General features: G+C 36.7%; 1 protein-coding gene across 2 annotated transcripts in view; it reads right to left on the minus strand.

The window, feature by feature from the left end:
* efna5a (ephrin-A5a) overlaps positions 1-15,468 on the minus strand; it is a 91,884-nt gene that overhangs the window by 13,215 nt on the left and 63,201 nt on the right. For both annotated transcript variants that reach the window (XM_056445907.1, XM_056445905.1), the window contains exon 2: positions 9,875-10,167. In XM_056445907.1, the coding sequence (XP_056301882.1) occupies positions 9,875-10,167 (293 nt within the window). The remainder of the gene's footprint in view (positions 1-9,874; positions 10,168-15,468) is intronic.

Consider the following 15,468-nt stretch of genomic DNA (forward strand, 5'->3'; position numbering starts at 1 on the left):
CTAACACTGGGTTTTTGTCTTGAATTTAATAGTTTCGCAAGCACTGGTCAAATTAAAATGGTCCAGCATTTTATACAGTGAATCTTTAGTACTATAGTCAAAGACTTGATGTCTCATTTTGTTGTGTGCATTTAATCAATTTAATTATTGCATATATTATATTACATAGAGTTAAAGTCAGAATTATTAGCCCCCCTAAATTATTAGCCACCCTGTTTATTTTCTGTTAAATGGAAAGAAGATTTTTTCAACACATTTCTAAACATAATAGTTTTAATAACTCATTTCTAATAACTGATTTATTTTATCTTTGTCATGATGACAGTAAATAATTATTTGACTCGATATTTTTCAAGACACTTCTATACAGCTTAAAGTGACTTTTAAAGGCTTAACTAGGTTAATTAGGTTAACTAGGCAGGTAAAGGTAATTAGGCAAGTTATTGTATAACAATGGTTTGTTCTGTAGACTGTCGAAAAAATATAGCTTAATTAGCTTAGAGGCTAATACTTTTGACCTTAAAATGTTTAATAAAAAATTAAAAACTGCTTTTATTCTAGCCAAAATAAAACCTATAAGACTTTCTCCAGAAGAAAAAAATATTATCAAACATACTGTGAAAACATTTAAAAAAAGAAAAATATTAAAAAAGAAAAAAAAAAAAAGAAAAAATCAGAGGGGGGCTTATAATTCTGACTTCAACTGTATACACTGACCTTAAAATTTATTTAAAATTTTTGATTTAGCCTTCAAATATATATTTCGTATTGGAATATTTATATTTTAACCACAGTTTAAAATATAAATATAAAATTTAAATTATTTTGTCAAATGTTTTGTATAATTCTGTACATTTTATACAATTGCACTCCCCTACAAAATGATCCCAATTGAAGTTAAATTATGATTTTTAGTTAACTTGTTTTAATTATGTTCATATGTTTAATTATGTTCACTTTATAAATTCAACAATGTTTTCTTTACATTAGACTAGGGGTTCCCAAACTTTTCAGCCCACGACTCCCAAAATAACAATGCCAGTGACTCATGACCCCCACTATTATCAGAGGTGGTTATAAACATACAAATGTTGAATGCAACGGCTCACACACACCAATAAACCTATATAAACACAAGCATATTGAAAAAACACAAAATTGTGCAACATTTCTATACTTGGTTTAATTTTGGACACCACCACTTGGACATCATCCTCCATGTTGAGTCACCTGTACTTATTTTTAATGTATTTGAGTGCCATAAAGGTGTCAGAAAGTTTAGGGTGGTGCAAATGACGCTACTGCTCTGAGGATAATCTAATGTAAAAAACCCAGGAGTCGCAATCCAATTGAAAAAATAACAAACAACTGATGGCTTTTTATTTGCATGTTGTATTTTTAATGTAACTATTTTTTATCTTCAGTAGGTTATGGATAAAATATAGTAATTTTAATAGTTTAATAAAAATTTGATTTGATTTTTGGGAATCAACCTCTCATTGTCCTGTGACCCCGAGTTTGGGAACCACTGCGTTAGACTGAAAAAAAAAAACTATATATATATATTTATAAAATCATATATATATACTATATAAAGCCACAGTTTAAAAAATGAATTAAAGTGTGTACACATCTGAAACATGCTACTATTTTTACGTTTATTGAAATCTCTTTTTATATTATCATATAAAACTTAAAGTTAAAACTAAAAATTCAAAGACTTCTTGACCTTCATCACCATTCAACCTTCTGCACAAGTGAACTGCTTTTAATATTTTTTAAACAAATTAAAGCATTAACGGTGTCTTGTCAGTGCCTCATATATCATTTGAACACTTTAAACCACCACGAAAGTGTCAAGATAAAGCTATAACGGGATCTGGAAAGAAAGAGAAACATGAGAAAGATGTGTCGGAAGAAAAGAATTATAACTCTCTTTTTTCCCCCATTAGCTGGCAGGCTCATCTCTGGAGCTCGCAGACATTCCCATAATGCAGCGTAGCTCTTCCAGCCTTGACCCCTATGGTTCCCTGCTGTGTGGGGTCTCCAGCTGCACTTAATCTGCTGTCTCTCTTCTCATGACTGCGGGGAGAGCTTGGGTTAAATCAATGTGCTTATGTGCTGTCTACACTGACATACTGGGCGCTTGTGAACCCTTAATCATGTCCCCACAAGCATATTTCCTTTGATTTGGGTGAAATTGCTTTTGTCTCGTTCCTCAAGTCTGGTCAAGTTTGGAGCGGGATACCAGTATTGATTGGAAACACCACTTCTGAAATGCGGTGTACATCCCGACCTTGCTCTCAGCATTGGCTGCTACCACAATAAATAGCTGCTAAGCGTGAGTGCGCAAACTGAATATTGTATAAGTACTGTCAGAGTCCAAAATTAACTTTTTGCCCAGAGACGTTACTAGGATGACATCCCGGGGTGGGTATTTGGATAATTGGGGTGGGAAAATGGGCAGAAGTGTGGGGGAGTGAAGGATGGGCAATATGAACAAAATTTTATTTCACGGTATGAGAAAGTTAATTTACTAATGGTATCTTTCAGGAAATTGTTTTTTAGAAATGTAGTTATTCCATAAAAAGTACAAAAGGAAAGTCAATAGATCTTATTTGATTATTTTGTTTTATTTTTAACCTTGTAAATATAGTAAACAAAATATGACTTCTGATGAACAAATTCCACTGTATATCACAGTTTTATGTGGACATAATTTATTATTATTATAAACATTTCAAGTAACATCTTTTAACATATAAAATACTATTAGCCCCCTTTTATTTATTTTTTATTTTTTAAATATTTCCCAAATGATGTTTAACAGAGCAAGGAAATTTTCACAGTATGTCTGATAATATTTTTTCTTCTGGAGAAAGTCTTATTTGTTTTATTTTGGCTAGAATAAAAGCAGTTTTAAATTTTTAAACACCATTTTAAGGTCAAAATTATTAGTCCCTTTAAGCTATATATTTTTTTCAATAGTCTACAGAACAAACCATCGTTATACAATAACTTGCCTAATTATCCTAACCTGCCTAGTTAACCTAAATAACCTAGTTAAGCCTTTAAAAGTCACTTTAAGCTGTACAGAAGTGTCTTGAAAAATATCTAGTAAAATATTATTTACTGTCATCATGGCAAAGATAAAATAAATCAGTTATTAGAAATGAGTTATTAAAACTATTATGTTTAGAAATGTGTTGAAAAAATCTTCCCTACGTTAAACAGAAATTGGGGAAAAAATAAACAGGGGTCTAATAATTCAGGGGGACTAATAATTCTGACTTCAACTGTATATCCCAAGTGACAGGAAAATAACTTTAATATATGAAAAAAAAAATATGTAAACACTTTATGGAAAATCAAACAGTTTGATCCTTCAAAAATACAAAAAATAAACAATTACATATTAAATATTAAAACTAAGTGATCACTTATTGATGAAAATATAAAGCAATTTGGCCACACTGCCAGCCTCCCATTGAGCATTTTTCTCAGCTTCATGCATGCTGCACTATGCTGAGTTGGCCACACCTTCTTATTTATATTTTGCGTTATACACAGATTAAAAAATTCTGTGGTAACTAGGGCTAGGCGATTAATTGAAAAGTAATCAAAATTTCAGCATTCGGCATTCAGAACCTACAATAGACCTAATTTTTCCAGGACGATTTTTTCAATTACTTTCCCTACTGCATGAGGAGTCACGTGACCCCGCTCTGTTAAAGGCTGAGGTGGATTTATATTGTACTTTGCAGCCACATATGATCTCTGGTCAAGTAGGATGATAGACCTATTCTTGAGTCTTACTTTGCACTACATTGACGATGATTGGAAGTTGCACTGACATGCCTTGAGATGGCATTTTTTCCATTACTTTCAAATTATTATTTACAATAAAATCTTTGTTTACAGAAGATGCAAGAAATGCAGTGTTTAAAATATTATTTACAGGATATACAAGAGTTATTTTATTTAGAGGAGATACTGATTATTTCCTACTTTTAATATGAAAAACACTGAAAATAATTAACTTTGTTTCCAAATGTGAAAGTGACTGTTGGTTTTAGGTAATGTGTGTTTCAAGTTCAGTTGTTCAACGTTGATGTTCAATAAATAATCATAGATATTAGATTAGATTAGTGTGTGTTTCCTTCAATTATTTTAAAATCAAGTAATGCACCTTTTATTTAGAAATCTCTCCCTTGTCATTTGTTAGCATATTTACAGTCAACTATGGGGCAAAAACATAAAAGAAATAAATAAAAGAAATAATTGTTCATTAATCGTAATCGAGTTAAAATGTTCAATTAATCGAGATTTTGATTTTAGGCCAAATCGCCCAACCCTAGTGATAACACTATATACTGTCATACCGACCAGCCCTATGACCAACAATATATAGTAAATAACTTGTTGTTCATTACAATCATGAGGTTATTTCATAAAGTTTGAAAAAGAAAAAGGGTGTTCCAATAGAAAAAAAATGCTTAATTTCTGCAAATCTAAAATACTTATGTCAATATTTAACCCCTCAAATATAGATACACTTATATAACTTATATAATTAATTTTTTTTAAAGAGGATTTTAATTATATTAAATAGTTGATGGCTACCAACAATGTTTTAAACCATATATTGTAAATCAACTCTGAATTTGTGTTATATAAGAGTTATTTTGTAAAAAAAATAAAAATAAATAAGCTTCTATTCCTACTAGGCCGTGAAATTTACACATTACAATATTAGCATAATATTTTATAAATTGTAATCTTTTCTTGTCTTGACAAAACACATATTGCTGAAAAAGTGAGACAGAAGAAAGAATTTGCTCAAAGAATTTAAAGAATTTGAGAGTGGACCGGTGGATTTTCCTCATACACTCTGAAAAATAAAGGTTCGCGATCTGTCACTGGGGTGGTACCTTTTTGAAAGGTTCAAATTTGTACCTAAAAGGTCCATATTAGTACCTCGAGGGTACATATTAGTACCTAAAAAGTACAAAAGTGTTTCCCCCTAAAAATTTTAGGTGCTAATATATACTTTTGAGGTACCCTTTAAGTACAAATGTGTACCTTTTGAAAAGGTACCACCCCAGTGACAGCTCGCAAAATTTACAATGTTTATTTTTCTAGCACACATTGTTGTTCTTTAGATTAATAATTATTCCATTAATCCATTAAAAACAAAAATTATTTTTGTAATCTTCAAAGTCTGACCATTTGTTTTTGTGTTCAAAGTGGTGTTCCTTCTTCTTTGATTTCAGTTTGACAGCTTCAGCTACAATAATCTTAGCCATGCTCCTCTTAGTCTTAGTTTGCTACAAGGGAATGATGTGCAAAAAACAAAAAGGCTCAGCTTTTGGTTCACGTGGACTTGAATTTTTGTGATATCGACATTGTAAAATGTAAAACTGTAACATAATTAGACAGATGGATTTGTTTTAAACCAATTTTAGATGGCAGAATATTTCATGAAATAAACTATAAAGAATTGTACACCTTTTATTTCAGTATACCTTTTTTCATCTAAAATAACTGGCAAGCGACTCATCACAGCCAATTTCCACTTTTCCAATTGCCAATTTTCCAAAGCAATTTTGTGTGAATTTTGGACCCTAAGTACAGAACATGTAAGTGCATAAACAGCTCTCTAGTTTCCCACCAAATTTCTGCGGCAATAATCAACAGCCTCGACCGTATTAGGATGATTTGACGGGTGGCTTACATGACAAACTCTCGTTGTGTCAGTCATCAGAATTCCCCCGCTGTCAGCATGCGGCATGTAACTGACCTCTCATCGGCAGACATTAAGACTAGACTACTATACCAGCTCTGCTTATTCAAAGACACTCTAGACTGTCACGGCTCGGGCAGCTCATCCACGTCTCCTTTCCCACACAGATGATACCAGATCCGCATGCGGCCGGGGGGCAATAAACCTCCCAGACACCAGTATTCCAGCTATGGGTCGAGAGATCAGATATGATGTAACCGAGAAGCCTGATAAATGAGGGAAAGATGGATTGATGCTTCGTCTTTGAGATAAGACGCACACCTATCTGTTTTCTTGCACATTCTTGAGAGCTCTTTGTAATGCGGGGAATAGTTTTGGCTCAGGTAGAGTCAACTCAGGCGACTGCTAAGCAGAAGGCGCAAAGTACAGGATCCTTATCAAAGCTACAAATCAGATCTCGCTTAAAGCACAAAGTAGGAATGTTTCTGGTTTACCTTACAGCATTATGAAGATTGAGGGACTAGACTACAAATAGCAGTCGTGGTCTTTTGATATCAGACAGCCTGCGCTGCCGTTGGCCTCGCTCACGCAGGAGGGAGAGGCTGGTGAAAAAAAACCTTCCCTTGAAATTGGATTTCTATCCTCTGAGATTAAGATCAGACTTCCACATCGGCCATATTGGAAAAACATGCTGCCTTGAGCCGTCCAGGATTGTGAGTTGAACTGCAGTCACCAGAGCATGTTCACATTTGACCTGCGGGGCCGGGGCCTCTGATCCCCCCCTGATGGCTTCCTGAGCGGGACGGGGAGCACTGACTGACAGCACAGAGGCTGAGCTCGTCACCCTCTGCTCTCCTGGAGCGACCCCTCACTCACAATGATTAGCCGCCACACCGGCTAACAAAGACATTCTGTCTAACTAAATCATGACAGGCAGACATCAGACAAATGAAGAGAATCATTCAGGAAAACTTGTTTCAAACTTGTTTAAAATAATACACAGACACAAAACTTAAATGTTTTTTTCTTCTTGTGTCTGTCGAGTTCCTAGTTCAAGTTCGTAGTTTTTGAAAACGTTGCCCTATATACATTTATGGAGATTGCAAATTATGTAGGCAGAAGTACATACAGTATGGCTGCATTTCGTCTTTAAAATTGACGCTATGGGGTGGTATGACATCGTTCCTTTTTGTGCTTACCAGCTGACCGCTTAAGGCTGATTTATACTTCTGCAAAAAGCGCACGCGTATGCTCCGGCGCTGTCTGCGCATGGACGCATGGCCCTGGCTGTGGCTGTCGGCGACACGCACCTCTCAAAAAACACGTCACGCAACGACGAGTAGCACAAGCACTGTGATTGGTCGGCTTGGAAGCACTGACGAGTGTGGGCGGGACCTAGAGCTGCGCAAACTCACGTTGGAGCAAGTGTTTACAAGTGTGGAGTCCCAAGAAGGACATCCAGATGGAAAGTTTTGTTTTGTGTTTACCTTATGATTAAAGTTGTTGCACATCCCTCGGTTCCCACCTCAAAATGAGCGAGTTTAAGCTACTTCTACATTAAGGTTGCGTTCAGAAAAAACAAAAAACCAGTGAAGAAACTCGACACAGAGAAACATAAAAACCTACTGTCAGCTACGTTACGGAAGTGTTATTGAAGAGCAGCACAAAAAACATGCAGAAGTATAACTGCACAACAACGTGCAAGGCATGTGCCGTGGGTCATGCCGATCACTCGACGCAGAAGTATATATCAGGCTTTATCTCCATGCGGAAGGCTTTCCCACTGTTAACAGTTTCTCCAGTTAGCTCACCATGTACGTCGGCGGATTTAAAATGCAGAGAGGAGTTGAGCTCGACAACGTGGTTCGCGTCCAGCAAAGATCGGTTCCAGAAAGCGGGTAAGACAAAAACAGAAACCAAAAAATAAAATAAACAAGTAAATAACAGGGTGAGAATGTGGTAAAATCTGAAAACGTGGTAAAAATCAGGCGACTGTCGGTTGGGTTTAGGGAAATGGATGGGCTGGTCAATTTGTGCTTTTGAAAACACTATTGGTTGGGATAGGGAAGGAGGAGGGTGGGTGGGTCAGTTGATCGGTCAGTCAGTCAGTCAGTCAGTCAGTCGAAAGCGTCCTCTGGTGGATTTACGCAAGAACAGCAGGCGTGAATGGCATCTCAAAAAGCGTACACAGTGCCCTCTGGTAGATTCGCGAAAACAAAAACTGCAAAAAAAACCCCCGAAAACTACCTCCTGGGGCGTGATTTGTCATTCTCCAGAAATGTATACAGGGGTATGTTTTCAGAATGAGCCTGAGTTGTTTATAACATTCTTTTACAGTATATAGTATAAATACAGTATAAATAAAATGGTTAATAATTTAAAAAATTGTACAAATATATTCTATATACAATTTTTTAAGTATTTTATACTCACACACAAAAATGCAGTTTTCTGAATATCAAATTCAGTTTTTTTTATTATTTGCTTATAAAATACATGCGATTATTTTGCAACAAATTTTGTCCCCATAAAATAATTTAGCAATTCCTAATTTTATAGTTAATTGTTACATTATAGGTAATTCCTAGTTTTGTTGACACAATAATAACAATAGAAAAATATTCTGCACACTTTTAAAACTATAAATCATTTTAACATTTACTAATACAGTATTAAAATTGAGGATTGAATTTATTAACTTTGATTAATATACATTAAAAACCCAAACTATGTCTTTTTACTAACATTAACATGAATAAATGCCACTATAATAACACTGCTTATTGTAAACAGTTTTTTTCATTCATTTTAAATTTAGCTTCGTTGTTTTACTTTAATAATTATAAATTTTATTTTGAATGCGTTAACAACCCCATCACATTTCCATGTTACGGAGCAACACAAAACATAAACAACATTCAAATATTTTCTAGTTCTAGCTTACATCAACAGCTCCTGATACGATCAAGGTGAAAGCCGCTACATTGTGCAAACGGTTATGCTTCAGTTACAGCAAAAAGACTGACACTTTGTTCACTTTGTGTTTCCTTTACTCATAACTTCACACAAATGGAGAAACTTCCTCTTCTCCGGAGGGCGCCTGTAACAGTTGAATCATGACACTGAGTCACACATGGAGTAAGACACGTGCGCTATGAATCCTTGTTTTCCAACTCGCATTAACCGTAAAACCGCTCATTGTACCTGACAGCTCCATCACTTGACTGGAGATGTTTCCTATCCTATTATTCTTACTCACAAGCCTTCTGGGAAAAAGGTCCATTTTCCTATGTTGCAGTGTCGCCGATAGACACCCACATTCATGCAAAACATCCATATCTCCTGCTGCGATCTAACCCCTAAATGCTATGTACCGCGCATTCCTATCTGCCTCTTTTCACAGTCTCCATGTACTTATCTCCACTTCCCCCCTCCTCCTGCCCCTATTCCTTCCTTTCACATTTCATAAAAAAACGTGTCCATCGTTTTATGCGCCCATGAGATCTGTCAGATCATCAGGTCGGATTCCTCCAAATCAAATGCTCCACATCGCCAGCGTGCGCCTGCATAAATGAACCCATCGCCGCCCTGAGAAGTGCAAGCAGTCGGACCACTCCTGTGCCTTATTTTGTCTTCCCACTCCCGCCCTGTAGGGATCTGACTCCAGTTGTAAAAACATGGGTTTAGATGCTTGTTTTTAAGAGCCCTCTCACGAGCAAACGAAAGCTGAGACTAGGAGTTTGTAACAAAGGGTCTTTAGAGGAAGACCGAGATGTTTTTCCCTGAGGTTCATGTTTTCCTTGTAGCCTGTTTGCCAAGACTCCTGCAAAACAAAGTCGGACTTGGCAATGACTTCCTTTCCTTAATGCTCGTAATCAGATACGTGTCTTAAAAGTATACTGTTAAACGTAAGACTGGAGTTGTGTTATCCTCCATGAGGACGCTAATACAACATCCTTTTCCAGGCAGTGTAACTTTGTTTTTTTGGGGGGTATAAACTGAAAACCGACCTTACAAATCTATTTAACATGCAGCGGTTGGGTTTTGGATACAAAAACCACCATTGCGAAACTAATCACCGCTGCACACAGACAAAAAAAAAAGAAAAAAAGCAGTCAACATGATACTCACAGATATAGTAGTATTCTCTGCCTGGCCGAAATTCGAAACCCAGTGAGAACGGTGTGAAAAGCTGAAACTTCTCAGAGAACTTTAGAGGCCCATTGGGTGAGTGAGGTCGGTTGCACTCCCAGCGCTTGAAGCCTTTGGCCGTGTGGTCACAGGAGCTGTAGCCGTCATAGTTGACCATGTAGAGGACGTAGCGCTCAGTCCGTTCCTCAGGGATTGTGTCCATGTAGTGCGGACAGTATACGTCTAAATAATCGTTAATGCAGACATCAATGTGGTAGTCTCCTCGGTAGAACCTGTGACAAAAAGGAAAGGCCGCGGTGAGTATATATGATATGAAATATTAGCTATGCAGTTACTCTCGCTCGCATGTTTTACGAGCCATCGAGCCCCTACTTCACAGAAAGGCCACTTCAGGAGGAAGCCACTTATTTGAGGGCAATTACCACAAATGTGAAAGCACGTAAATCATCCAATCTCGTGAGCTCCGCTAGGGCTCACTGAGGATCGCGAGGAAAATTCATAATCCTGCCGTTGACGTGGATGCTTTAAATACGCCTGAAAGAATGAGATTTCCATGGGTGAGAGATGACAGCTTGAAATATGGCACTCGGAGGAATGTTTTGGAAGAAAGAAAATGTGTATCTCTAGGGCCGAAGCGGCCAACTATTCTAGATTTACAAGTTGTTTTTTTGTAAATCGAGATGACCTCGAGAGGATCTAACCAAATATGAATGTCAACGGAATGTTCTTTCCGTCAAGGAAGCAATTTAAAAACATATACTCTCATAGGGTGCATAAAAGAGTTCAGTGGAGATGGATATGCTCAGCTTGGTTTAGAGAAAAAGCAATCCTGCTCCTGGAACCCAAACCTCTCTCTCCTCCAAACAGCTCTAACACACTTGTCTAGAAAATTTGGATAAGTGTAGACACAGTTAAATGCACAACCTTTAAAATTTGACTCTATTAGTATAAGCACTGGAAAAAATGCTGTTTCTAGTCCAAATATCTAAAAACTCTTTAATCAAGAAGCATTTTATAAACCAGCAAAATATATTGGTTGTTTTCAGAAATAATAAGTCAAAATTAAGTAAGTTTTTATTTTTTAAAACAAGCGAAATAATCTGCCAATGGGTTAAGCAAAATAATCTTGTTTTTGCTTTGAAATAAGAATATTTTGCTTACCCCATTTTAAGATTATTTTGCTTGTTTTTTTTTTTTTTTTAGAAAAAAAGGGACTTTTTATTTCGGAAAACAAGACACTATTCTTGCTAGTCTAGAAAATGCAGGTAAAAACAAGGTAATGTGAATTGTGGAGAACCTTTCATACCTCTCCAGGCCTACAGAATTCTGTCCATGTGCCACAAATTATAACTCATATAAAAATCATTGTACTTTTTCATGCTAGAGTTAAATAAAGGTACTTTCTTCAAACACTTTCCCATCAACACAAACATTCATTGTTGATGTATCTTGCACACGCTCCAGTATGTTTAGTTTATGCAGTTTATCTTTGATGCTCCAAGGCACGGACACCACTTGTGGATAAACTAATTATTATGAAAAAACAAACATCTATGGTCTTTTGCACCAGCAGTGTGTAAGTTAAAACGTAGCCTAGTTGTGACTTAAAAGGACACTAAGTTACAACTTACACACTACTAAATATTTTTTGTGTTGCACCACTGAACTTAGTTTAAGCGTAACGCTACGTTCCATCTAAATATTTACGGCAGTCTCCTCCCATGTACAATGATAGAAAGAGATGACGGTGAGATTAGTTTACATTGAGGAGCTAACCATGATGATAAAGAATGATCTCCCACTACTCAAAGCCTTAATTTACTCCCAATTTGTTTTCGGTTTATGAAAAAAGTTGTTTTCTTTCAAAGAAAGAAAGTGTGTTTTGTATTTATTGTATCCATCAATTAAAACAAGAATTTCCTTATGACTGAGTTTTTCTTCCTGCTCTTTTCTCTTTCATGAGTAGGATATAAAAAATTCAAGTTTTGATAACTTCGCGTGCATTCACGGCTCGCGATGCAGATGTTTGCGTTGTCTGTTATTAGTGACTGACAGTAATTTAATGTGCTATTAAAAATGTAAAATTAATAATTTCATTTCATAGGACAGTTATATATAGATGCATTAGTTGCCGAATTTTAAAGCAGTTTAACGATTTAAATGCTTTTTATTGGCTTTTACGTCATTCAATGCGACTACGCATGACTAAAGGAGAGCTTACGACCTACTAACTACGGTTTGCCCTAAGAACATGTGGTGCAACCGAAGTGAGAACAAATTTAGTTACAAACTAGCTGGAAGTTACTAAGCCCCTAGTGTGGACTTTACGTTCCAGTTTAAGAAAGAACTTACGAACAGCTGGTGCAACGCTGATAAAACTCACTCTAAATGTTGCGGTCTTGTAAAAGATAAAGTTTACTTATTCGTAAGCAAATCACAACCTGATTTTTGTGACCTCACATGCAATCAAACTTTCCAGGACACTTTGAATAGTATTAGCACAGCTGAAACAAAGCGTAAACAATTAAAGCCATCATTTTATATTAAAAAAAACTAAACGCCTGTGGGGACTAGTGCATGTGTTATGGCAGTGGTCCTCAACCAACAGGCCGAGGACTGGTACCTGGATCAATTGGTACCAGGCCGCACAAGAAATCATTAATTACTTCTGTTTTGGAAATAATCATTTACATGAATTATTTCAGAGTCTGAACGATCTTTTATTTTGAAAAATGATTGTATTCTCTCGCTTACATCTCAGTCACTTGAGTGCCAACATTTAACCCACAAGCAGCAAAATGAGTAAGAAACAGACGTCTTTGGAAAGTTCCCTTGCTAAGGGGAAAAGGCCCAGTGAGGGACCCATGAACTGCTAAGTAATGTGTCCACAACCCATTCGTCAACAAATCAGGTGCAAGAAGATCAACTGCTGGGCAAATGACGGCGCATATCACGTCTTTCCTAGAGTTCACGCAAGATCGTTATTTCCAATTGAGGAACATGGCTTGAGTCTTCAAGGCACACCCAGTTGAATGAATGCTGCGAGCACCACAAGTCACGTGACAAGTACTGACTTATCAGCTTCAGCTTGTATGGAATGTACACATTTCGGAAGACTAGTTATCTCAGACAAACACAGAACACCCAAACACTGCAGTGCTTTGTAATTTTCTCCATAAATAAAATTTGTATCAGAGCTGCAGCAATGTTTTGTCATCTCCTTATCCTCTGAGAAATGGTTGATGGTCGCCTAGCAAACTACGAACCATCGACCACCAACCATTAGGTATCTACCAAACACCCCTATAGGCCAGGAGAGAAATTAAAAGTTTATATTAATTAAAAGTAATGTGTGTGAGTGAGTCAAATGATGAATATGTTGAAAGGCTGTAAGCATATGCAAATGTAAATCTAAAAAACTAAGTATACTTTGGCCTTAATATACAATGAACACTGTACACTTGTGCTTCAGTATCACTTGAAAATATTTTTCCATCAACACTGAGTTAAGTCACGCCAGCGAACGTGACTGCGGTTTGGTGACTCGGCTTAAACGTGAAGGGTGCTCAGGATTCTGTGGGAACTTTTGGGGCGCAAGTCAGTGGACACTCAGGAGGAACCCTGGAGAGAGCCAGATGAGCTTCCAGCCTAATGTGAGGTTAGCGTTGCGATCCTGCTGTGGACAGAAGCACAGCTGGGCACGCTGACACAAAGATTTCCACTCATTACGGACAATAAAAGACTATTGAGAGCAGATGGAGCTCGAGACCTATCAGATTATCATTATGTGGATTTCAAACGCACTGCTGGAATACTGAGTTTCCCTGTAGGTTTGGCCGTTTTGGCGGCGGTTTGTGTGTGGGTCTGTGTATGCAGAGTGTGTGTGGATGTGTATCGATGCTGTTGGAAATCTGCAAGCACTTTAGGGCTATTTTGAACAACTATTGTTTACTACTCTTGGGAGCGACATCATTTGAAAGCAAATTCTGGGCTGTGAAAAACATACTTCCTGAGTGATCACGCAGTCCTGTGTTTCCAGCACAAAATCTGGCATTTGAAAGTGTGTAACATGCAAACACATATTTTTTTTGTACTTCGTCATTGGGCACTGGCAAAAACAAAACTATTTCCTGATTAAATTTATTGGCTTCTTGTGTTTCCTGTCATCTTCTGAAGTGGAATGATTCAATCTAGTGTTGAAATGAAATAATGTTTTCCAAAACCACAGTCCAGAACGTACTGTATGATCACGGAAAGATACAAAACAAGTACAATGCTTTCAAAAGGTTTAATTACTTAAATATTATGAACAACCATAAACTGAGAAACAAAAACAACAAAATAAATTAACATTAACCTAGAATAATAATATTTCATTCATTCATTCATTTTCCTTTGGCTTAGTCCCTTATTTACAAGGGATCGCCACAATGGAATGAACTATCCAGCATATGTTTTATGCAGCGAATTCCCTTCCAGCTGCAACTAAGTACTGGGAAACATCCATACACACTCATTCACACACACACTCATACACTACAGCTAATTTAGTTCAACCAATTCACCTATAGTGCATGTCTTTGGACTGTGGGGGAAACCAGAGCACCCAGAGAAAACCTATGCCAACTGGCCCAGTGGGAACTCGAACCAGCAACCTTGTTGCTGTGAGGCGACAGTGCTTACCACTCAGCCACCATGCTGCCTCTAATAATATTATTTAGCTTACTATTTTAGTTTAATATTTAGTTCATGATACAAATAGCATTGATTAATATTAGCAGGGCTCAACAATAAGGACTGCCCGATGGCCGGGGGCAGAAGACAGAATCATTACAGTGCTGCCTTGTCACAAAATTTTAATTTGCCTATTTATCAATTGTGTGCAAATACAGTCTTAGCATCGTGAAACAGTTTGTGCTTTTAAGCTTTAGAATGCTACCTTCTCTGTGAAGTCGTAAACACCATATTGTTTTTCGGTTCCTCTTGGATTGGATGTTGTGAGCACGTTATTTTTTCCTGTAACCTGGTAAAAACCAGTACAGCGAAGAGACGGCAACATGATGGCAGCATCAAATTATTAGGCTAAAAGAAAACTTCTGTTTCTAATGTCTTGGAGACAGACATTTACATGGGTAGAACAGGACGAAAAAATTTGATGTACTGCACAGTTTGCAGCCAGTTTGGCAAGTCAGTCATCTTTTTTTTTGCAATAAAATGCCTGCACATTTTCCATACTGCTACATTTTACTGCAAAATATTTTAACATTTTTAAAATATTTAAATTCTAGATTTGCATACATTATTTTTGACACATTATGTAAAATATGTAGCTAAGAAATAGCTATTACCTTTTTTTTTGTGGGGCCAGTGAAAATTTTGGCAGGGCAAGTAAAAATTTGAACCACTGATCCAATCGGGTCAGTAGAAAAAAATCCTTAGCATTTGTATTGTTGTTAATATTAATCATTGTAACGTGCCACTCCATTTTTATTCAACATCTCAAACAAGACTTGTAAAGGGTAAACATTTACTCAAGTCTGCTATTAGAATAATTAATTTAAAGTATATTTACC

This window comes from Danio aesculapii, chromosome 21 (genome assembly GCF_903798145.1).
Source record: "Danio aesculapii chromosome 21, fDanAes4.1, whole genome shotgun sequence".
Classification (NCBI taxonomy): domain Eukaryota; kingdom Metazoa; phylum Chordata; class Actinopteri; order Cypriniformes; family Danionidae; genus Danio; species Danio aesculapii.